The 23649-nt window shown below is 33.2% G+C and overlaps 3 protein-coding genes and 1 long non-coding RNA gene across 5 annotated transcripts; all 4 read right to left on the reverse strand.

The window, feature by feature from the left end:
- Window positions 1–656: 656 nt before the first annotated feature.
- On the reverse strand, window positions 657–7442 carry LOC111708332 (protein canopy 4-like). Of its 2 annotated transcripts, XM_023481664.1 has the most exons (8): window positions 7314–7436; window positions 5922–5976; window positions 4439–4501; window positions 3956–4003; window positions 3623–3700; window positions 3504–3553; window positions 989–1079; window positions 657–760 (listed from the first exon to the last, which is right to left on the reverse strand). In XM_023481664.1, the coding sequence occupies exons 1-8, from the start codon at window positions 7364–7366 to the stop codon at window positions 674–676; spliced, it is 525 nt and encodes a 174-aa protein (XP_023337432.1). In that variant the 5' UTR covers window positions 7367–7436; the 3' UTR covers window positions 657–673. The 2 variants fall into 2 exon arrangements, with proteins under 2 accessions (XP_023337432.1, XP_023337433.1); XM_023481665.1 differs by lacking the exon at window positions 3956–4003 and having other exon boundaries at window positions 7314–7442.
- Window positions 7383–15823, reverse strand: LOC111708333 (dihydroorotate dehydrogenase (quinone), mitochondrial-like). Its single transcript, XM_023481667.1, has 9 exons — window positions 15799–15823; window positions 14915–14972; window positions 14382–14444; window positions 13450–13497; window positions 12705–12803; window positions 12450–12514; window positions 9248–9339; window positions 7642–7719; window positions 7383–7477 (listed from the first exon to the last, which is right to left on the reverse strand). The coding sequence occupies exons 2-9, from the start codon at window positions 14959–14961 to the stop codon at window positions 7451–7453; spliced, it is 519 nt and encodes a 172-aa protein (XP_023337435.1). The 5' UTR covers window positions 14962–14972; window positions 15799–15823; the 3' UTR covers window positions 7383–7450.
- Window positions 15824–15904: 81 nt separating this feature from the next.
- LOC111708334 (uncharacterized) lies at window positions 15905–18936 on the reverse strand. Its single transcript, XR_002766642.1, has 3 exons — window positions 18815–18936; window positions 17417–17547; window positions 15905–16823 (listed from the first exon to the last, which is right to left on the reverse strand). It is a non-coding gene; the product is annotated as an uncharacterized LOC111708334 (long non-coding RNA).
- A 580-nt stretch (window positions 18937–19516) lies between these two features.
- Window positions 19517–23251, reverse strand: LOC111708327 (RCC1-like G exchanging factor-like protein). Its single transcript, XM_023481661.1, has 5 exons — window positions 23126–23251; window positions 21588–21686; window positions 21036–21142; window positions 20286–20443; window positions 19517–19650 (listed from the first exon to the last, which is right to left on the reverse strand). The coding sequence occupies exons 1-5, from the start codon at window positions 23222–23224 to the stop codon at window positions 19520–19522; spliced, it is 594 nt and encodes a 197-aa protein (XP_023337429.1). The 5' UTR covers window positions 23225–23251; the 3' UTR covers window positions 19517–19519.
- Window positions 23252–23649: the final 398 nt, after the last annotated feature.

The following is a 23649-nucleotide window of genomic DNA, read 5'->3' on the forward strand; positions in this document are numbered from 1 at the left end:
ACAAAACAAGAACATGAAAAAATAAGAGCTAGAACATGAATATGAAAAAGAAAACATAATATTAACAAGATCAAGAACTGGACCAAGAACAAAAATATTAATCTAAAATAGAACAAGTAGAAAAATTATTATTAACTATTACTAAAAGAAAATAGTAACTAGGACAAAGTAGAAAAATATGAACCAGAACAAGAACAAAAATATAAACCAATTCTACATTTATATTTCCCCTTTTTTAATCAAGAGGAGAGAAGCTAAGGAATGGTGGCCTCTTTACAGTACATACAGTATATACAAGGTGGCCTCTGTACATTACACAAACAAATACACCAAGAATACAGGAACACAAGATCACAATAACAATTTAGCTACAACAACAATAATAATGCTAATAACAAAATGATTATAATAAATACAACTATAACGTAAGCAATATAAACCATACAACAACGACAACAATAATAATAATGCTGATAAAATGATAATAATAAATACAACTATAATGTAAGCAATATAAACCATACAACAACGACAACAATAATAATAATGCTGATAAAATGATAATAATAAATACAACTATAATGTAAGCAATATAAACCATACAACAACGACAACAATAATAATAAAATTAAAAATAATTTTACCTGATTATTAAAATAATATTACCTGATTATTAAAATAATATTACCTGATTATTAAAATACCAATCTTCAATGTCTTCCTCATGGTTCTCCAACAAACTCTCACACTGAGTTTTCAACTGAAAAAAATGTTGATTAGTTTCATCTCGTGTTAAAAATGTTTGTTTTTACAAATTGATTAACTTATATTGGGAACATCTGAAACCTGCCTCTACATGTATTTATAAACACAATGAAAACGATATCAAGGATATCTCTAGGATATCTCAAGGATATCTCAAGTATATCTCTAGGATATCTCTAGGATATCTCTAGGATATCAAATATCAAATACTAAAAAATCTGACCTGCGTAATCTCTGCGCTTGGTTTATCCCAAAGTTCGTGAGGGATTCCTATATCCACCTTCACTCCTTTACTTACCAATCCTTCAAGGGTTCTAAACATTAAATATATATTATATTACATATATTCCTATATTATATTGCATATATTATATATTCCTATATTATATTGCATATATAATATATTATATATTTCGATAATCTTACGAGGAAAAAATGTAATAGTGGAAATTCTGAAACTCCATGAAATAATCTTGATGCATTCTTTAACTCCGGCGTAGGCATCACTGACATCATGAAGGGTTGCAAATAAGTTTTTATATTTAACTTATACTCTTGTCCTGACTTTTTCTTTTTCATTTTTCTAATGTTACAATGGTAAAATGTTAAAAACCCTTTCATAAGTAAAAATTGGTTCTTTATTTGTAAATAATGCATGTGGTGTGATTGTTTTCTTAGTTAGCTTCTTAGTATTATAATTTATAATGCTTTTTTTTTAAGTTGATGCTATATTTAGATTTAGCATGTTCAATGTGCCTTGAGTTTTTTAAGATGGAGAGAAGTTGAGTTATGAGAATTGTAGGAGGTTGTCTCAATCTACTGATCAAAAGAGTGAAATCAATTACAGAAGAAATCATTTGCTGGATATTAGATCCTAGATCTTCCAAAAAGAGTAGAGAAAATCAGGTTATCTAGCAAAAACCCAGTTCAAAATATGAACTGATGAAGATCTTTGTCTTTTATTCATGAATCAAGATTTATTGGTTAGTTTTCATTGCTATGGAGTGCTAAGACCACACATAAAGTTTGTTAATATTTTTAATGACTTGTTTCCATAAACTAACATTCAATGTTTTTGATTGTGGTACCACTTCAACTAGAGCTATGCGAGATATGATGAATGCTGAGGTACTTCAAAACCAGTTTTAGCTTTAGGGTGGGGGAGAAATCGACCCCCATCACCTCTTAATTCTGTCTATATTGCCCAATATTACAACTGAATGTGGAATTTTGGAAAAGCTCTTTTTGTTCAGCCACCAGTTATAAAGTGAAAAAGCAGTTGAATGAAATTGTGGAAAACATGATAACCTTTCCATTTTGGAAAAGTTCTGAACTTTCTTTTACAAATATGCAGATAGCAGAGATTTGCAAAATCTTACAAAACTTGGTTTGCAATAAAGAAAAACTAAAAAAATGTTTGAATAAAGTAGGCAGTCAGGCAGTATGCTTTGAGACTCGGACAGTTTGATGAAAATGCCTAATATAAGGCTTGAAGCATTGTCCATAATTTTTTAGGAAAGGTCACAAAACTTGAACGTCGTCTGAATCATTCTTAATGAGATATATTAATTAAACACAGGGGGAGGGGGGGGGGAGGTCCCCTTCCACTCTTCTGTCAAGATTGGAATGGAAATTTCTGGATTAATTATATCAATACTTCTGAAAATGAAAAGGTAAGTGAGCATGAAAAGGAAAGTTTGTATGTTTTAATATAAAAAGGTAAGTGAGCATGTTGTTATAAAGTTTAAAAAGGTAAGTTTGAATGTAGAAATATATAAGAAAAGGTGAGTGTGCATGTTGTTCGTACAAAATTAAGTTAATATCAATATTGATCTATGTTAAAAAGATCAATATAAGGAGCGTGTAAGACTGGGGGTGTAGAATTTTCATTCTTTAACGCTCAGACCGTGTAGTAATTTCCATTCTTACACGGTCTGAGCGTTAAAAAATGAAAATTGTAAGAATGAGCATTCTTTAACGCTAAGATGCTAACAATATTGGAATTTGTTCTCCTGAACCGTGTAATAATGGGAATTCTAAATGCATTAGAAATTGGTTAACTAACAAACAAACTTAACTTAGAAAACAATCACACCCCATGCATTGAATGCATTACTTTCAAATTAGATCCAATTTTTACTTTCTTATAAAATGGTTTTAACATTTTAGCATTTTAACTTTAGAAAAATAAAAAATAGTGATAGTCAGAACAAGAACATAAAACTTATTTGCAACCTTTTATAATGCTAACTGTTCCAATTTGAAATAGTCGGATTTCACCAGAATTATTTTAGTGAGCAAACGGGCTTAGTAGTAACGCTTTTTTACCTGAAAGTTTCACTCTGTCCTTTAGTGGGCAAGCGGGCTTAGAACTAAGGGTTTTACTTGAAAGTTTCACTCAGTCCTTTCAGTGGGCAAGCGGGCTTAGAAGTAATGGTTTTACCTGAAAGTTTCACTCTGTCCTTTCAGTGGGCAAGCAGGCTTAGAAGCAATGGTTTTACCTGAAAGTTTCATTTTGTCCGTTCAGTGGACAAACGGGCTTAGAAGTGACGGTTTTATCTGAAAGTTTCACTCTGTCCTTTCAGTGGGCAAGCAGGCTTAGAAGTAACGGTTTTTAAGTTTCACTCTGTCCTTTCAGTGGGCAAGCAGGCTTAGAAGTAACGGTTTTACCTAAAAGTTTCACTCTGTCCGTTCAGTGGGCAAGCGGGCTTAGTGGGCTTAGGAGTAACGGTTTTTACCTGAAAGTTTCACTCTGTCCTTTGGCAAATCTAGTAGAATCACTTCTCTCCTGAAATATAGCAAAATAATAAAAATCAGTCAAATAATGGAAATCAATTTATTAGTTTATTTAGTCTACCTTGTGAATATTATATTGTAGAACCCTGTCACAGATTCCCTCCAAGGTTTCGATCAGTCTTAGTTCCGATTTTACATACTAAATAAACCAAAAAAAAATCTTGATTTTATTATTTCAAATTTCAAAAAAGCTTGATATGAAATGATCCGGATCCGGATCCATTGGATCCGCAAGATATTGGCTTCCTGGATCCGGATCCATTTTTTCCCAGTGCGGATACAGAACCGGATCCGGATCCGCATCAAAATTAAATGGACCCTAAGCACTTGAAATGATACATTAATAGCTCAGGAAAAGTTTTGAGAGATTAAAAAAAAAGTTATTTTCATTTTCCTTAGTTTTCTTCTTCTCTTTGGTATGACTGTATCCTGTCTCAACAACCTTAAGAAATTATTTTTATTTTATATTTTTTTAACTGCGTGATAAAATGTACTTCTTAAATGATTATTTTTTTCAGCGGAAATCTTACCTCGTGCTTCTTAAAAGATTCTTCATAGCGGAAATCTTACCTCGAGGATTCTTAGAAGATTTTTCTTATTTAGCGGAAATCTTACATCGTGCTTCTTAGAAGACTCTTCTTAGAGGAAATCTTACCTCGTGCTCCTGAGAGGATTCTTCTAATCTAGCGGAAATCTTACCTCGCGCTTCTTAGAGGATTCTTCTAATTTAGCGGAAATCTTACCACGTGTTTCTTAGAGGATTCTTTTAATTTAGCGGAAATCTTACCATGTGTTTCTTAGATGATTCTTCCAATTTAGCGGAAATCTTACCTTTTATGCTTCTTAGAGGATTCTTCTAATTTAGCGGAAATCTTACCTCGTGCTTCTTAGAGGATTCTTCTAATTTAGCGGAAAACTCTTCTGTGAACACTTTGCAAACCTAAAAAATAAATAACAATTCAAAAAAGCAATTTTGAAATTTATGAAGCTAGAGAGGTGTCCAATAGCTCCTGGACTTATGGGGGGGGGGGTATGCCATCACAAACCCTTCAAGATCAAATCTTTTCCGCCTGACTCTGCAAAAGTGACTTGCGCATTTCTTCCTTATAGGAAACAATGGAGAAATTATCAAAACTGAACACTATGAGTCAGAAAAATTATATTATCTTCTATATTTTTAAAAGATTTAGGTTTTAAGGGTACCGTTGTAAATCAGGCATTGCAAAAATGCATGAAGGGTCATTTGAAATTACGCTTACAGTCCCTTTAATTTATCTGTGTGAACAAGACTGCAAGATATTCAACTTTGAACTGTATTATTTTGCCACCTGTCAGATGCCTAATTACGAGTGGACTCAGTTTACAAGTTGTAAAAAGTTTACAAAGAAGACACTCTTAAAGGGAGTGTTCGCGAAAAATGAAAGGGGGTATAGGCTTAATGCGATAAAAACGCGCTTTTGATCTCTACTAATCTTACTTCTAGCTGTTGCGTCTATAAGGAGAAAATTGTTAAAAACGACAAATACCGAAGAACGTAGTGTCCATACAAATTCAGAAAGATGCAACATACGACTTAGACCGTAAAAAATCTATTTAATTTCAAACAAATCATTCAGATATTACAACCTATAGTCATCGATTATCTTTCGCCATATTTGTATATAGTGGATTTTTAATAATATGTTTTGATTTTATTTTTTAAAATAATATTAGCTTACAACTTGTTTTCGAACATTCTTGGAAAATATCAAAATGTCGTCTTCATTACCAAAAATCCTCGAAACAGGAATAAATGTTTTTTTAAGTAACTCTCAGATCATAACAATTAGTAGCGATCAAAAGCGCTTTTTTATCGTCTTAAGCCTATACCCCCTTTCATTTTTAGCGAACACTCCCTTTCAAAGTACACTAGCCTTATACCTTATGCTTATACACAGCGTTAGACATATCTTACATCCATACTCCAGCATGTATATTGTATATTGTATGTTGTATATTGTATATTGTATATTGTATATTGTATATTGTATATTGTTTATTGTATATTGTATATTGTATATTGTATATTGTATATTGTATATTGTATACGTATCATACCTCCGTACTCGGACTAACATACGACTGTACAATGTACACGTTTTTCAGGTTCTAAAATATTTCCAAGTATACCTCACATTCTGAAGTATATTGTATATTGTATATTGTATATTGTATATTGTATATTGTATATTGTATATTGTATATTGTATATTGTATATTGTATATTGTATATTGTAGACGTATCATACCTCCGTACTCGGACTAACATACGACTGTACAATGTACACGTTTTTCAGGTTCTAAAATATTTCCAAGTATACCTCACATTCTGATGCAAACTTCACACCATACTTCTCCTCTTCAAACTTATCTCCTCTAAACAATTATATTTTCAACATGGAAAATAAAAATTCATGTTTGTGATCAGAAAAAAAATTTACAGAGTCTTTAGAATAAGTTCCCCATTATTTCATGCTGTTCAGTGTTCATAGATTTATTTCGCATTTATAACATGCAGAAATCAACATTTTCCTTAAATGAGAGTAATTCCTTAAGTCAATAACGTTTGTCTGGGATATCCAATATCGACTGTAATAGATATCCACAGAGTAAATTTGTTGATTAGTTAAGGATTCAGGTTTAATGATATATGGAACCCAAGACATTTCAAAATATAATAAGCAACGATTTGAAGAAATTAATCCAACAAACTTTTGTAGAGGATAGCGCTTAGCTTCAGCGACTATACATCCGGGGAACAGTCGCATGAAGAAATGAACAGTCTGACCTCAAATTGTCCGGTCAAAAGTTTATGACAAAGAGTTTTTCCCTCTGGGGATTGGGGTAACTATGATAGAGAACGTTATCAACAGATTTAATAAAACACAATTTTTGACTTCTGAGCTAGGATATTTTGTGTTGAATACCCATAATCCCGATCTTTTGTGTTGAATACCCATAATCCCGATATTTTGTGTTGAATACCCATAATCCCGATCTTTTGTGTTGGATACCCATAATCCCGATATTTTGTGTTGGATACCCATAATCCCGATCTTTTGTGTTGAATACCCATAATCCCGATCTTTTGTGTTGAATACCCATAATCCCGATCTTAATCTTTTGTGCTGAATACCCATAATCCCGATCTTTTGCGTTGAATACCCATAATCCCGATCTTTTGTGCTGAATACCCATAATCCCGATCTTTTGTGTTGAATACCCATAATCCCGATCTTTTGTGTTAGATACCCATAATCCCGATCTTTTGTGTTGAATACCAACAATCCCGATCGCTTGATCTTGATATCCAAAATGGGCACGTATGAATCTGTTGATCTTTTGATTTTGGGTATCCGCAATTTCTCTGTTCTCTCACCGGTTGAACACAAATTCCCTGGCTTCTGATTGGCTGTTCGTTTATCACAAACGACACCCTTTACTTGATTACGAATCAATGTTTGATCTCGATATCAAGGGTTCAAGAGTTCACAGCTCTGGTTGATATTCTGAGGTAAGAACTTTTGAATGAGATAGCGCTGATCTAAAAAGGCTGATCTCGAAATCCACTATGTATCATCTGCAATCCTAATCTCCCACTTATCTTCAGATTCAACCAGAAGGAATTAGCATCACAAAATAACCGGATTAGTACTGTCTGAAGGGATAAACCAAATCAAAAGATTTGTCTTAAAAATTAAATGTTAAATCACCTGACAAAAGAAACTAAGTGGAGGAACCCAAGAACTGACCAAACATAAAACATATTAAATCATAACAGATTTTCTGAAAAATGTCAACTATAAAAGAAAGATATTTAGTATAAATATAAAGCTGGGAGGACGAGAGATTACTTCCTATGAGCGGAACCAACAGCCTGTTAAATATTCCATTTAAATTTTAAAATATTTAATAATTTCGAACACACGAAATATAAACATTCAAACATGTTTCAGATTATGCATCCAAACAGGGATTTCAAATATGATTCTTTATCTTAAATTCTACTAAATATTGTAAAGTTTTCGAATGGAATATTTCCTGTGAGATATTATCAAACCCTTCCTTCTCCAAGATCTCATTTAGTTCTCTCCGTATCCTTGTAACCACAGGAGGACCCTGAAACAGTATTAGGTAATTTCCCAAAGGCAACTTCCCATTTGGCATTGGAGAAAACTAGCCCTAGGAAAACTGTACATTTTGAAATTCCCCACTGGGCTTTGTGAAATTTTCACTTAAACACGCCAATTTGGTTAAAGCCTTACTTAAGCCTAAGAAACATTTTGATTTACAGAATAAAAAAACTAAATTCAATTGAATAAAATAATTGTGAAAAACTAGCACTTTAAGATATATTTTTTTTAAAGACAGAAACGTTGTCCGCACTCTTAAATTAAGGCACAAGGATAAAAATAGTTGACAAATAAAAAAGTGAAGCCGGGGTATTCGAAACAAGATATTTGAATTCAGGTATCCTAAACCTTTCATTTGGAATTGGGTTTTCAAATCATGGTATCTAAAACAAGTATCTTAAACCTTGCGTTTGCAACCAGGTATCCAAAACCTGGTATCTGAAACCTGGTACTGAAACCAGGTATCTCAAACCCTGAGATGAGATTTTAAAAGCTTAAACCCGACTAAAACCCAAACTCGGGCTTAGATAGAACCCAAGTCAGGATTGGTTCTGCTTCGACCAATGAGAGACTGTTTTGCAAGCTTTCTCTCTGTAGCAGACAGAATGCCGTCAGATCAGCTGTGACAAGGAGATGTAAATTTCGACAATTCAAACTTTATGTAGATACATTATTTTCTTAGTATGTTTATTTTATATGATTAATAAAATTTGACACCACAAATAATTCCCGAGATTTTAAATGTACAAATATAAAAGATTTTACGAAATTTACAATCATCAGCTGCTGAAGACTCGAGCCTTAAAGAGAGTAAAACCCAAGAGGGTTGGTTCTTACTATACTCAAGGCCATCCAAAACCCGGGTCTTGACTTGAGCTTTACTTGGGTGAAAGCAGACGCAAAGACCAGGTTTAAGTCGGGTTTAAGCTTTTAAAATCTCATCTCTGGTATCTGAAACCTGGTACTGAAACCTGGTATCTGAAACCTGGTATCTGAAACCTGGTACTGAAACCAGGTATCTAAAACCAGGTAACTGAAACCTGGTATCTGAAACCTGGTATCTGAAACCTGGTATCTGAAACCTGGTACTAAAACCTGGTATCTGAAACCTGGTATCTGAAACCTGGTACTGAAACCAGGTATCTAAAACCAGGTAATTGAAACCTGCAATCCAAAAAACTTAGTATCTGAAACCTGGTATCTGAAACATGGTACTGAAACCAGGTATCTAAAATCAGGTAATTGAAACCTGCTATTCAAAAACCTGGTAACTGAAAACAGGTTACTGAAACTTCGTTATACTGAAACCAGGTATCCGAACCCAGGTTTATGAATCCGAGTATCCGGAATCTAGTATTGAAAACCTGATTGCTCCTCTATGTATTATCTATGCTGTACCTGGAATATAAGAGCTGAATAAACCTGATTGCTCCTCTATGTATTATCTATGCTGTACCTGGAATATAAGAGCTGAATAAACCTGATTGCTCCTCTATGTATTATATATGCTGTACCTGGAATATAAGAGCTGAATAAAGCTGGACAAGTGAGGCTCCAGCACAGATCTTCTTGTACGCATCCTCACCACTACTCACACCACCTACTCCTAATTCAAACCAGTCTTAAAGGTAGTGTTTGCGAAAAATGAAAGGGGGTATAGGCTTAATGCGATAAAAAGCGCTTTTGATCGCTACTAATCTTACTTCTATTTGTTGCGTCTATAAGGAGAAAATTGTTAAAAACGACTAATACCGAAGAACGAGTGTCCATACAAATTCAGAAAGATGCAACATTCAACTCGGATCGTAAACAAATCAATTTAATTCCAAACAAATCATTCAGATATTACAAACAATAGTCATCGATTAATTTTCGACGCATTCGTAAATAGTTGATATTTCATAATATTTTGTATTTTTCATGATCTGAGAGTTACTGTTGAAAACATTTATTCCTGTTTCGAGGATTTTTGATAATGAAGACGACATTTTCATATTTTCCAAGGAGTGTTCGAAAATCTAACGCCAGCGAAAATTATTAAAAAAAAAAGATCAAAAATATTATGAAATATTAACTTTATACGAATGCGTCGAAAAATAATCGATGACTACTGTTTGTATTATCTGAAAGATTTGTTTACGATCCAAGTTGAATGTTGCATCTTTCCGAATTTGTATGCTGCGTTCTTCGGTGTGAGTCGTTTTTAACAATTTTCTCCTTATAGAACTTATTTGATACCAATCAGACATTTTTACGGTGTTTAATTTTTAATATTTAAAAGTTTGTAATATTTAACCAGTTGTTTCAGTCAGCAGCAACGTTTTATTTGTTACTTGCTTTGTCCATGTTATTAAATAAGATAAGATAAAGTGTATTGCTAAAATAAATGTATCTGTATACAGATAGAGTTTACAATTACAATTCAATTCAATTCAATTCAACCTCAGGTATACCAGTGTTATAAACCTCAGGTATTCTAGTGTTATAAGATAAGATAAGATAAGATAACGTTTATTGCTAAAATAAATGTATCTGTATACAGATAGAGTTTACAATCACAAAATTGATGATTATATTAACAGTACAAGTATAACGCAACTAGGTGTAAAATAGCTCTTAGCTGTTTTGATTATTTTTTCCACCTAATTTTAGTAATAATAACAAAATATTTCTATTAAATAGATTTAAGGAGAACGATTAGAGATCAGGGTGAAAATTTATCATATGCAAAATAGTTTATACATTATTTCGAATAACTAGAGTTTAAAGTAATTTTCTGACATGTACACAACAAATATCAAAGCATATTAAAACATATCTAATTAGTTTTAAATGAATAGCAATTAATTCGGTTTATAACACATTGTCCTATAATTTTCAAAAAAGAGAATTTAGTAGTCTATTTTTAAATATACTTAGAGAGTTGCTTCTTTTTAAGTCAAGAGGCAGGTTATTCCACATCTTAAGAAGAGAGATTGATGGTAAATACTGTAATGAGCACATTTTGAGAATGTCAAGTTGATAGTTAAGAGACCTTTCAAAGGTTCCAAGCTTTTTAAAAATATTTTTAAAAGATGCAGGAAGAAGTTTATGTGTATATTTATACATAAATATAGCTTGGTTAAAGTCTACCAGATCAATAATCTTTAGAAGATTGAATTGTTAAAAAATGCTTCTTCTGCTCACTGAAACAACTGGTGACATATTACAATTGGCATTACGCTCTTATTTAAACATTTTAAACCGAGTAAATGTTTCATTGGTATCAAATGAACCCTAAAGTTTTTCTCTACAGAAAGTACTGCACTTTCAGCTCAACTACCAGGTCTAGCAAGTCACTCCCTTTTAAAGGATTCGGATCCACGATTTGTTGCATTCCTGAACCTGGATCTGGTACGGATCCCAGGAACCAGATCAAAGCGGAGAAAAATCAAAACAAATATTTCGTATGTATTTTCTCAAACTTGAATAAGAATTTGACAAATTTTTACTAAATCTAATATTACGAGGGTTTATAGTTTCCCCAGACAGATGAATGAGTAGATATTTCTAAGAATTATTTTAATGAACAAATTAAAAATAGAAGTATATAATTCTGGTAATTTCAACATTGCTTCCGTAGCAAGAAATGCGTATATCGCTTTGTATAGGAATCCCAAATGACAATAATTAATTTTTAAAGAAACAAAAACATTAAAATCTAATTCATTCTAATCAGACGAAGCTTTTAAGGGTACCGTTGTCATGTCCCTAAATGAAGTGTCTCTTAAACTACGTTTTCAGTCCCTTTAAGGGTAACGTTGTCATGCCCCTCAATGGAGGGTCCCTTAAACTACGTTTTCAGTCCATTTAAGAGTACCGTTGTCATGTCCCTCAATGGAAGGTCCCTTAGAACTACGTTTTCAGTCCCTTTAAGGGTACCCTTGTCATGCCCCTCAATGGAAGGTCCCTTAGAACTACGTTTACAATCCCTTTAAGGGTTCCGTTGTCATGCCCCTGAATGGAAGGTCCCTTAGAACTAAGTTTACAATCCCTTTAAGGGTTCCGTTGTCATGCCCCTCAATGGAAGGTCCCTTAGAACTACGTTTACAATCCATTTAAGATTCCTAAAAGAAAGAAGAGGGTTGACAAATAAGAATTTTTTTAACAATGACCCAGCCAATATACATTTAGTCAGTGTCCTTATTTTGAAGCATCTTTTTAGTTATTTGAATTGACCCTCTTTAGAGTGGCATGTCAAAGTAATTATTTTTGATTGCTGTAAATTTACATAAGTTAAGTAAAATAGCGCATTTCTGATACAGGAATTTTTTTATGAAATATCAGAATTAAACACTTTTCAAGCAAGAAAATGGCGTTATCTTCCACATTGTTTCTCAGATAAATGTTTCAAGGATTTCTCTGTGAATCGGGCTGGACCGTATTTAATCGATCTCCTTTAATTGTAGGGTTAATCAAAGTTACAGTCCCTTTATTACACTAAGTACAACGGATGTACAACGGATGTAAAACGGATGTAAAACGGATGTATAACGGATGTCCAACGGATGTACAACGGATGTACAACGGATGTACAACGGATGTACAACGGATGTACAACGGATGTACAACGGATATACAACGGATGTACAACGGATGTACAACACATGTACAACGGATGTACAACAGATGTACAACGGATGTACAACGGATGTACAACCTAAAAAGTTTGCTCACCAATGATTGGAATATGACCACCAGTAAGTTTATATATATCATGAATAGTTTCTGTCGACAGTTCTCTGTTAAAAAATAAAATTGTTTCATCAAAACATTTTAGGATTTAGACGCTTATAAAAAATTATAAAAATGTTTAACAATTGATGCAAAGTTTACGAATTATTTAGGTTTGATTTAAATCTAGAATTTCGCTTGATATAAGCTTCTTGATAAATGGTTAATCCTTAAGTTTCTTGTAAATTAAATTTTTTCCTGAGAGGTGCACCGCTTAATCCACCCGTTTCATTTCTATATTCACTCTTAAGTTCAGGGCGGGTAATTGTAGTGTTAGTCACTATCAAACCATCTACCCTAAACATAAACCATGTTAGTCACTATCAAACCATCTACCCTAAACATAAACCATGTTAGTCACTATCAAACCATCTACCCTAAACATATACCATGTTAGTCACTATCAAACCATTTACCCTAAACATAAGCCATATTAGTCACTATCAAACCATCTACCCTAAACATAAGCCATGTTAGTCACTATCAAACCAAACTACCCTTAACATAAGCCATGTTATTCACTATCAAATCATCTACCCTAAATATAAACCATGTTATTCACTATCAAATCATCTACCCTTAACATAAACCATGTTAGTCACTATCAAATAATCTACCCTAAACATAAACCATGTTAGTCACTATCAAACCATCTACCCTATACACAAACCATGTTGGTCACTATAAAACCATCTACCCTAAACATAAACCATTTTAGTCACTATCAAACCATCTACCCTATACACAAACCATGTTGGTCACTATCAAACCATCTACCCTAAACATAAACCATGTTAGTCACTATCAAACCATCTACCCCAAAAATAAACCATGTTAGTCACTATCAAACCATGATAAATTTGATAAAACGTGATGGGTCCACTATACAATGGGTACACCAGACTTGCCGGTACTTGAGTAGAGTGCAGCTCATGCTATTTACCTCGTATCAGTATTCAGAACAACTGTCGCAATATCTTCTCTATCCTCTCTTCAATTCATCAATAAATTATAGAATACAAACAAAGATATTTAAATATGTTCTTGGTATGAATTTCTCGAGTTAAAACTCGTGACAATATGTTAATAACAACAAGAGGTGTACACCGTTATTCACAGGCTCTTACAGTAAACGAAAAACTAGTTCGACAGTGTTATTTTTCAGCGTCGCGATGCCTGGAGATCCAGCTTTGTCCGTGGACGCTGAAAACCAGTCCAGCCATCTTTACGCTGTTGCTCTATAACTCTTAAAGTATTAGACATACCTCATAAAGTTTGGTATCGGTGGAAACATGATGTCATTTAGAATTTAGTACACTACGCAGTTTATTGATTGATAGAAAAATAAACACAAGACAACACCATTTCTTCTGCCATTTTTTATTAGAAGAAAAAAAATTGTAGATTTGAAGATAAGCCTATAAGGTAAGGTCAAGAAAGATATAGTTAAGTCAAGAAAGATATACTTTAGTCAAGAAAGATATAGTTAGGTCAAGAAAGATATACTTAAGTCAAGAAAGATATAGTTAGGTCAAGAAAGATATAATCAAGTCAGGAAAGATATAGTTAGGTCAAGAAAGATATAGTTAGTTCAAGAAAGATATAATTAAGTCAAGAAAGATATAATTAAGTCAAGAAAGTTATAATAAAGTCAAGAAAGATAGAGTAAAGGAGCAATAAAAGGAGAAATGCGTAAGTTACTTTCATCGAGAAATCTAAATGAAAAATAATTAGATTTCAGAAAGAGAAACATAGATAGCTCATTCATTCTTAACCAGACAAAGCTTTGAAGGGTACCGTTGTAAATCGGACTTAACATTTTAACAATTGTAGCTCACTTCAAATTACGTTAATGAGGAATAAAATTATTGAAACCTAGATAAATCCGGAGATATTTTGACCAACAACGGAGTTCTAGGAGATCTGGAGTCTCGGGCTCTAAATACAGATTTTGCTTAAAGTCTTTTCTTCTAAACCTACATTAACGTTTTCTTTCACCAGAGAGAATATTTAAAACTATTAGATTACATTCTTAACCAATATCTCAACAGGGAGATATTTCTCAGAAGGATTTTTCAAGCTTTGATGAAAAAAATCAAATTAGACTTTTAAGATTATTCAATTCATTGAATAAAAAAATTCCCAACATATTGGAATTTTAATGCAAGAAAAAATAAACTGGAATTTCTAACGAAAAAAAATGAGATAAAGAAACATGCATTTTTTCTTCTTTAAAACTTAAAAAATTTATTTGATGATAATACTTTGTTAAAACTTAAAATTGTAATTCAGTGCTTTGAATTTGAGCCCGCGCGCAATTTGAACCGATAATTTGCGGTTCAGCATGAGGTTTAAATACATTAAATTCGGCCTCAGGTTAGTTTATAAAGTATATGAGAGGATCTAACCTTAGCACTTCCTTAATAAGTTTACTTAATTCCTCCTTCTTCTGCATACTACGCAACCCTAGACAAATATTTTCGATTTTATTTTTAATTGCTTATTATGGAGTTCTACCTATACAGTGGAAGCTATAAAATTGTGGAATATGAGAACTTCAGAATTAATTAGTTCAAAATATATGAATTAGAGCATTGTGCAGTGTACACAGTCACATTTCACTAAATAAGTATCTTTTCAAAACTGTTTGCTTTATAACATCAAATGCACGTAAGATTTGTAAATGTAGTCAATCTCCGCATTTTTATGCCCCCTGTAACAAGGCGGATATGATAGATCCAAGCTATATACCTGGTTTATTAGGACTATATATATTAATTACAAGATAATCTGCTATAAATATAAATGGTTCATTAGGACTAGATATATTAATTACAAGATTATTATTATTATATACATATATACCTGGTTTATTAGGACTATATATATTTATTACAAGATAATCTCCTATATATATACCTGGTTCATTAGGACTAGATATATTAATTACAAGATTATTATTATTATTATTAACAATCAACCTACAGTCAAAGAATCATGTCCTGATGGCAATTAAAATTCAGTGTGTATGCCAGATATGTAAGGAGGCCTAAAAATGCTTTAAATATCATTTTGAACAGCACCCACGTCTGTTCGAGAAAAATCAAAGTGTTTCGTAAATCATAAATAATGTGAATCTAACTAGTTGGTCAAACTTAAAAGGTTATAGAAATGATTTAACTAAAACGTTTTTAGGCTTCCTCCATATTTTTAGCGTTAAAACTGAAATAAATGTTTATTGAAAAGCCAATGGTAAACCTTTTAGCCTTTAGACAGCTATATATATATATACCTGGTGTATTAGGACTAGATATGATAATTACAAGGTAGACAGCTATATATATACCTGGTGTATTAGGACTAGATATATTAATTACAAGATAATCTNGAATAAACTAGGGTAATAAAATGTTAAATAAGTATAAACTTGGCTTCCTACGTTTTTTATTTTTTTTTTTTTTTTATTATTAGAAAAGAGCTGGTTCATGTACCGCTGTTAGCCATGTTTCAATAATTTTCTTCAACTTTCTACCTCTTTCCATTAGGGATTTCCCCTTTGAACCATCTCCGCCAAGGTAACTTCTTAGTATTTTAACATTTGCTATTGGTCCCTTGGCCTTGTGTGCAGCCATGTAATTAGATAACTTTAACTCGCGTCGGAGTGAGGCTACCATTGGACATTCAAAAATAACATGAGATTCAACTAGTTTAATATGAACGCCAAATGTTTCGCAGTGTGGGCAAAATTCATATTTAAAACCATATCTATTTTTGTATCTATTGCCTAATTGAGCATTTCCTCCCCTGATTTGGCATAACATTTTATTTGCCTTTGAATCATTTACATGATCTTGCATTTTAAACCAGTGCCAAGGCTGGGGGGTTGTGTTTAAAGTAGAGTGTTGCCTTTTAACACTCAATACAAATGCCACTGCTTTTTGTGTAAGCGCAGCTTGCAAGTGAGTTTTTTTAGCATAGTTTGCAATTAAACCAACTTGAGCTTCTATTTTCATCCATGACTTTGTGTAAGCATCTGCTGGGTATTCTAATGCTTGTCTTAAAATTTTTGTAAGGGTCGGATTATTTTTTGTTTTAATAATACTGTAAATAAACAAAGCTTGTTTGTTAAGTATTCTATATGACATTGGCATAAGACCCGTGAAGAATTAAGAATCGGTTAATATTATCAAATTCAATCGAAAATAAATCCTTACTTATTAAAAAATATTAATTATTTAATGGTGTGTCACTATTCACCTTGTCATTAAGCGCCAAAACACAATCAGCTCTGCAAGAAATTTTCCTCATTTTCTCATTCTAAAAATTCATTAACTCTTTTGAGTCAACGTCAACTGTACCACCCCATTAACGATTATTTCATGTAAAAATCGCTTTAAAAAATTGAAAGACAACATTACTATACTATGCTTAACAGTAAATTGTTAAATGTAGGCTAAAAATGGCTAATTTGAAGGTAACACCTGCCCTATTTGGTTAAATCTATAAAAATTTATAAATCTATTAACAGGGTGTCCCACGAAACATGACAGAATCAAGAAGACTTTAAGGTCGTCTTAGATTATTACATAATTGGCTGCACCTACTTTTAGAAGTAAAATTCTAGAGTTAATAATCCCTCGCATTTCCAAAATGTGGTCTGCGATTTTTGTGCTTTCAATATTACCCGAGATATGGAGAATTTCGGGTAATAATGAAAGCACTTTAAAGTCAGACCACATTTTGGAAATGCAAAGAATTTGAGAACTTTGCGGTTACTGTTTTAAGAATCAAACATGGTAAGCTGACAACTAAATGTCAATTCAGTAAATTCAAAGATCTAAGACAACTTTCAAGTTGTCTTGCTACACCCTGTATCTTCCTATCTAAGCTTGCCTATAACAAATATATACCTTTATATCTCCTTCTAGTTTAGTAAAGTGTTGAGTATTATTATAATGCTGTAGACCCGTTTGACCGTCTGCCCCCCAGCCTGCTCCCCACACACCCCCATCCTCATCTATTAGTAGGCTGTGGTCCTGTCCTAGATAAAAAAAAATACAAAACATTATTTTATTGGAAATTAAATGGTGTCCCAAGTTCTAGGGAAAAAGTTCTTCCAAATGAAAATATTTTGGTCATCTAGAGAGGGGGTGCAGGGATACCATGAGCCCCGCAAAATGGTCTCCAAGCCTCTGGATTCGCAAAAAAATATTTTAAATGACCTGACGCTACTCCTAACCTTTAGAATATGTATTATAGAAGTACTGAAAAAAACTTCTGCGAAAAAATATTAAAAGTTATGCAATGTTTTTTGGATATTTCAGAAAACACTGCATAATCATTTGATTAAAAAATAATAGGAATTCTATGGTATCTATTCTAACTTTTAGGGGTAGCGCCAGGTCATAAAAAATACTGCGAATACGAAGGCTTGGAGACCACTTTGCGGGGCTCATTGTATCCCTGCATCCCCTCCCTCGAGTCGTTCATAAACTCATTCGAAAACTTATCTTTTACTGAGAAACAACAATATGTTAAGAACTTGGTTTAGGCATATTTCAACAATTTGACAAATTGTTGTCAAATAGAAAGGAGCGGATTGGTCCTTTTCGTGGATTTTCCACATCCGAGTATTTAAAGTTTGTTTGAAGTTAAGATAAAGTAGTACAAGATAATTGGACTGTATGTGTACCTTTAAATAATCTTTTATTTATGCCTGCTGCCAAGAAGCCAAATGTTCTGAATTTACAGTTCAATTCTCTGATTTATTTCTGTTTACGCCCTTGAGCCTCACAATTTTTGAAATACGCTGTGGACGATTTTTTAATACTTTTTTTCCAAAAATATTTGAAAATTTCTGTTTATTTTTTAATAATTATTGTTATTTAAACGTAAAACTTAAGATTTATTTATTTTTCTCTAAGCTAAGTGATTTAGCCAGAGATAAGAGAGTTACAGAGATCGATTTACACCTATAATATGCGATATTTTCCACAGCATGTTCTATTGTGTACAAGTACTGTACACGACCAATCAGGAGACATCTGTATTCAGGGATATTTAAGGATCCTTTGAATAGGAAATGCAAAATCTTTAAAAATAGACAATATTCATAAACGTTATGTTTTATGTTAAAAATTGGAGTGTTTCTTTAACAGTTGTAAAACTTAACCCCTGAATGCAACAAGTGGCCGTGAGATGTCAGTCAAAAAACATTACATGGAACCGTAGCATGGCGTGCCTTGACACTATAGGCCTGCTCAGCCTATCCAGGTAGAGTGTATGAGCAGTCTATGAATTTAGCTTACCTGCGACAACGTCTACAATCTTTTTGTCTAATATGATATTATTGACTATTCTGTTCCTGGCGTAATCCTCATTGTTAACAATGGCTCGACCCACCTATACAGCTGGGAAATCAATTTTATGAAAAATATAAATTTTTAAATTTAATTAAAGTGTTCAAATAGACGGTCGAGTTAGGAGGGATGATATTTGAAGATTTACGGGGAAAAATGAAGAAGAATATTTTCCTCTAAAAAAAAATTTCGCTCAAAACTCTCAACAAATTACCTCTCTTCTGGGGGGAAAATGATTGTCATAAAGAGGAGGGAGGGGAAGCAGTACAATTGACGGATGAGATATAGCAGTTACTCAATTTATGTTGGTTAATTTTCTGTAAAAAATAATTACATGGTGTCCTACGGAACATGAGAGTTGGTGAATAGTTTAAAATGTCTTCTTTCATAATTTGTTAAGTTAATTAATACCAAATAGAATAATAAAAAATATTATATAGCAGGTCATATTATAGAAAAATAAAATACAGTTTATGGATGAAGACATTCAAAACTATTCACCAACTGTCGTGCTTGGTATATATTTTCTTATAAAAATTAACATCCCCCCTCCCCCACATCCAAGTTATTGCTTTCCAAACAATAATAAATACTCCTTTATGTATTTTTACATAATTATCAATCCCCCCCCCACCCTTTAATAAAGTGTCAAAGTCATTGAGTGAAAAAGTTTCCCAAAACTAAAATAAAAAAATAACTTTGAGCAGTAAGTGAGCCGCCAGTAACCTGTATATGCTGATCCGACGGAAGAGAAATATCTATTTTTGTTGGAGCAATCACAAGTTCTAAAATATTGCGAATATTAAAAATAATTATTCATCCGTTGAAAATGCTTTTTTACTGAAATCAACTGACAAATCTGGATGAATTTGTAAACTTGACATTTTCTTAATTGACAGAGTTTTTGAGATGTAAATTCCTTCAGTCAATCATTATGTTTTGTGCTTAGAGAGTTGAAACCAGCGGTTTGAGTTAAAAGATTGTCAAATATGAAGATCAGCTTTTGTTCAATGATAGGTAACAGAAATACAAGACACAGTGGCCGGGTGTATATTTGTCATAATACCCCCCCCCCCTCCCGGGACTGGCAAAAGAAGCGGTGGGGGGGGGGGGGGGGGGGGGGGGAATAAATGAAGAATGGGACATCAAACAGGCAGGATTTTCATTCTTTTTAATATTTATAATCCAAAAATTCATGAATTTTTCCCAGTCAATAAAATCCTAAAAAAATATAAGTAAATTATGGCGAAAAAAACTTTCGAAAGGGGGGGGGGTAAAAATATACACCCCTGACGAGCCAGTTGTGACTTAAAAAATAAGCACATTATCGGTTACAATTTCAATAGAGTTTAGTTTAGAGGTTGCAGATTAGTGCTATTACCGCTAGTTCCGAACTCAGTGAATATACATTTGTCATTACCTAACGGTCTTCCTTTAATCCTCTCATGGTATCCAATCTGTCCGTCGGAATTAAACCCGCAACCGAAGACTCTATCTTTGGATCCGTGGGTAGAGAAAACAGTGAACCCGTAACCGCAGGAAAGAGTTCGAACATCCTCGTACTCAGCAAACGGAATTCTTTAATTAATCAAGTTTAGATTATTCATGAAATTAAATAGATAGATAGATATATATTTGACTAAATATTTAATTAAAAACAATTTAAATTTCACAGTTTTTACATTTTAATTTAGCCAGTGCCTCTCTAACTATTGTTGGTTGTTTTGAATGAGAGGCCTTTCTGCAGCGATACATCTATGTTCAATTTAAATAAAACCAAATAAAACAAAAACAATTTAGAACAAAGGGAAAAGGAGGAAAATGAATAGTAGTAGATAGAGGAAATGTATTGAAGAATAGAGAGGAAAAGAAGAAGAATGGATCGTAGGGATTAAGATTAAGTTAGATTAAGTATTTTTAAATAAATCTTCAAATTCTCAATTTTAAAAAAATATATTAAAAAAATTCAATTAGATTTAGGACTGAATTTAATGAGCCTCTAGAGGTCGAGCTGAACTTAACTCCCGAAACTAAGTTTAATTCAAAAAAATCGCTGCGGGCAACCTGCATACTAGCTTCTGGGGGAAAAACTTTCCTAAGAGGGTGGGGGGGATAATTTTTCAGGAACAAATACCCCATGTCCCCTCCCTAAACTATGGAGGAGACCTACCTGTAGGGTTTATGCATCCTCTCAACTATTGGTAGATTTCTCTCTGGGTTTAAGAATTTAGGTTGACCCAGTTGTCCAGAGCTTGCGTTCCCAAACATATAAACACGCTAAACAAAACAAACTTTCAACATTTATCGATATCTCTATATAAAAAGCTGTAATCTCTGTTTGTTTGTTTGGCCGATCATAACTCAGGAACCTCTTACCGATTTGCCTTAACATTTACTTGAAGAACCACAAAAAATGTTCTTAACTTGGTTTTGAGATTCTACGTTGAGTGGGTGGACTTTTAATGGGAAAACTAGCTGAAATCGTAATTTAAGACCAAGTGCGGGTAAACGACGGGAGTAACATTGGCACCACATCATCCACGGGTCCATTTTTTTCATGACTGCACCAAATCGAAATGAAATGGATCCTGAGCATTGTTTAATCGTAAATTAACAATGTTACCATGAAAAAAAAATATTTGTATGTAATAATTCAATACCCCCCCCCCCTCGGAACATATAATAAGCCGGGGCCTGTAGAGATGGGAGGGGGTTGGCATACCTTACTTTTCTCTGGTTTATCGGAGGCAAACTGAAAGGTTGGAACTGAATCCTCTGGTAGAATTTTCACCCCACGTTGTTTACTACGAACTGGAGGCGCCTAGAAGAAAATTAACTTGTATTGAAATGATTAAAAGAAGAGAAAATGGATTAATAGACTAATTCTTATTCAGTCCATGCTATTTATTAACAAATAGAGAATTACTACTTTATTATTTTTATGTTAGAGGTTTAAAGGCATGAGTGTTGTTTACAAAAAAAATCCGTTACGATTTTAGCTCTTTCTTCATTCAATATCGAATGAAGAGCCACTACAAGATGGATATGATTATTTAGTACAGGACATTTTTATTATCTTAATATTTTAGGATAAGATTAAGTAAGCCAATTTCTAGGCCGAGCACTCCGGCTTGGACAGGCTTAGCTAAGCTAGGGGACCACACGCCGCGGTTAGGACATAGACCGAGGGTTAAAGCTGTATGTACGACTTTGAAGATGTCAAATTAGAAGGGCCAAAAATCATTCTTCAGGAAATTACCGAAATGTAAATAATTAGCTACAATCGTTACTGTTATGTGTTCACCACAACCACAGGTTACCAGAAAAACTGCCACAACACATATATTCCATGACATAATTATTTTTAACAAAAGTATAATCTTATTTTCCAAAGTTTTCCTCGCCTAGGTAAATGGTTGTCATATCAATTAGTCTAATTATAGATTTGACTAACGTTCGTTTGAACTAATAATCGTTTGGCTTAACGTTCAAACGACTATACTTACTTTTAATCTAATAACCTCCCACAGATCTCTAGAATGATACCCATATGATAATATATGTTTTAAACCAGTGCTTAGGATCCATTTAATTTTGATGTGGATCCGGATCCTGGATCCGCTTTTCAAAAAAATGGATCCGGATTCGGATCCGGATTCGGATCCGGATTCGGATCCGGATCCGGATTCAGGTCATTGATCAAGAAAAATTTTATTTTAGTTCAAATATCTTTTCATACCTAAAAAAAATATTAAACATTTAAACATTTTTTTACACTATTTTTCTACTAGTTTGCACAAAATGATAATGATTTTTTTTACTTTATTGGATGAAAAAAAACAGGTCTAATTCATATTAGCTTTTAGTAGAAGGAGGGCGTTTGGAATATCTGCCTTCAGGCAACTCCTTAGGTCTGATTTGAATATCTTCAGGGCAGAGAACAGTCTCTTTATACTGGGAACACAAGATGTTCCTTATCATCTGTATCTTTTTAGCATATGTGCGCCCCCTCCCTTTTCCCCCTCACTCTTACACATCCTTACACCTTAATTTGTGAAGACTAAATTTGCTTAGTTGCAATGGGGAAAAGGGAGACTTCTCCCNTGCCAAGCGCCGCGGCTATGACAGGCTATGGCCGAGCGCTGCGGCCACATGACCAATTATATTCATGTACAAAGTTGATAGTAAGGGGGGGGGGCGGGTTCCAAAAATTGTTCCCTAGGTAGTTGCCCAAAGCACAATGTAAACAAGGAAAAAAACCTTAGAATGATTGTTGAAAGAATTAGAAAGCATTGCTTTGCATTCTCTGAGAGGAAGATTTATATTTTTTTCCAAAACATTTTTTGAAACAGATAACATTTTGTTTCTACAAAAACAGTTAATGTATTTAACAGATTTTAGAACGTAGTTTAACATTCAATTGTTAACCCATCAGATAAACTTCAACTGTCCTTATTTCACTGACAATACAAATGTAAATTTGACCGATCCTTTTTCTGAGTTCGTGAATCACTAGCGCGGAAAGAACGAGAATACCGCGTAGTTTTCTAAACTTATATTCCACTGGCTCTAGCTTAATGAGGTCAATGAGGTGTACGGTGTACAGAGCGTCCCATATCATATTAGATTATCTCTAAGCTTTAGTGCCAATTTAAGCACATAATACTGGAAAAACCAAGCCCTTTTTGCAAGAAAATGTTTATATAACTCTTATCAGATTTTACAAAATGATTCAATCTTCTTAAATTTTCTGATTAGTCCCGAAAATCGTAATTTAGACCCAT

The sequence above is a fragment of the Eurytemora carolleeae genome, unplaced genomic scaffold (assembly GCF_000591075.1).
Source record: "Eurytemora carolleeae unplaced genomic scaffold, Eaff_2.0 scaffold774, whole genome shotgun sequence".
In the NCBI taxonomy this organism is placed as follows: Eukaryota; Metazoa; Arthropoda; class Copepoda; order Calanoida; family Temoridae; genus Eurytemora; species Eurytemora carolleeae.

What these genes read in the sequence shown, in the direction of transcription:
- LOC111708332 (XM_023481664.1), bottom strand. Translation starts at nt 7,366, where the DNA reads ATGTTTTATGTTTGGTCAGTTCTTGGGTTCCTCCACTTAGTTTCTTTT. An exon ending in AATCCTCTAAGAAGCACGAG is followed by an intron (nt 4,004 to 4,438) that starts GTAAGATTTCCG and finishes TAATTTCTTAAG; the next exon opens with GTTGTTGAGACAGGATACAG. An exon ending in GGACAGAGTGAAACTTTCAG is followed by an intron (nt 1,080 to 3,503) that starts GTAAAAACCGTT and finishes TTTAATGTTTAG; the next exon opens with AACCCTTGAAGGATTGGTAA.
- LOC111708333 (XM_023481667.1), bottom strand. Translation starts at nt 14,961, where the DNA reads ATGCAGAAGAAGGAGGAATTAAGTAAACTTATTAAGGAAGTGCTAAG. An exon ending in TGGTCATATTCCAATCATTG is followed by an intron (nt 9,340 to 12,449) that starts GTGAGCAAACTT and finishes GGTTTGAATTAG; the next exon opens with GAGTAGGTGGTGTGAGTAGT. An exon ending in GGTTTGATAATATCTCACAG is followed by an intron (nt 7,478 to 7,641) that starts GAAATATTCCAT and finishes AATATTTAACAG; the next exon opens with GCTGTTGGTTCCGCTCATAG.
- LOC111708327 (XM_023481661.1), bottom strand. Translation starts at nt 23,224, where the DNA reads ATGTTATCTGTTTCAAAAAATGTTTTGGAAAAAAATATAAATCTTCCT. An exon ending in ATAAACCAGAGAAAAGTAAG is followed by an intron (nt 21,143 to 21,587) that starts GTATGCCAACCC and finishes TGTTTTGTTTAG; the next exon opens with CGTGTTTATATGTTTGGGAA. An exon ending in AGGATGCATAAACCCTACAG is followed by an intron (nt 20,444 to 21,035) that starts GTAGGTCTCCTC and finishes GATTAATTAAAG; the next exon opens with AATTCCGTTTGCTGAGTACG.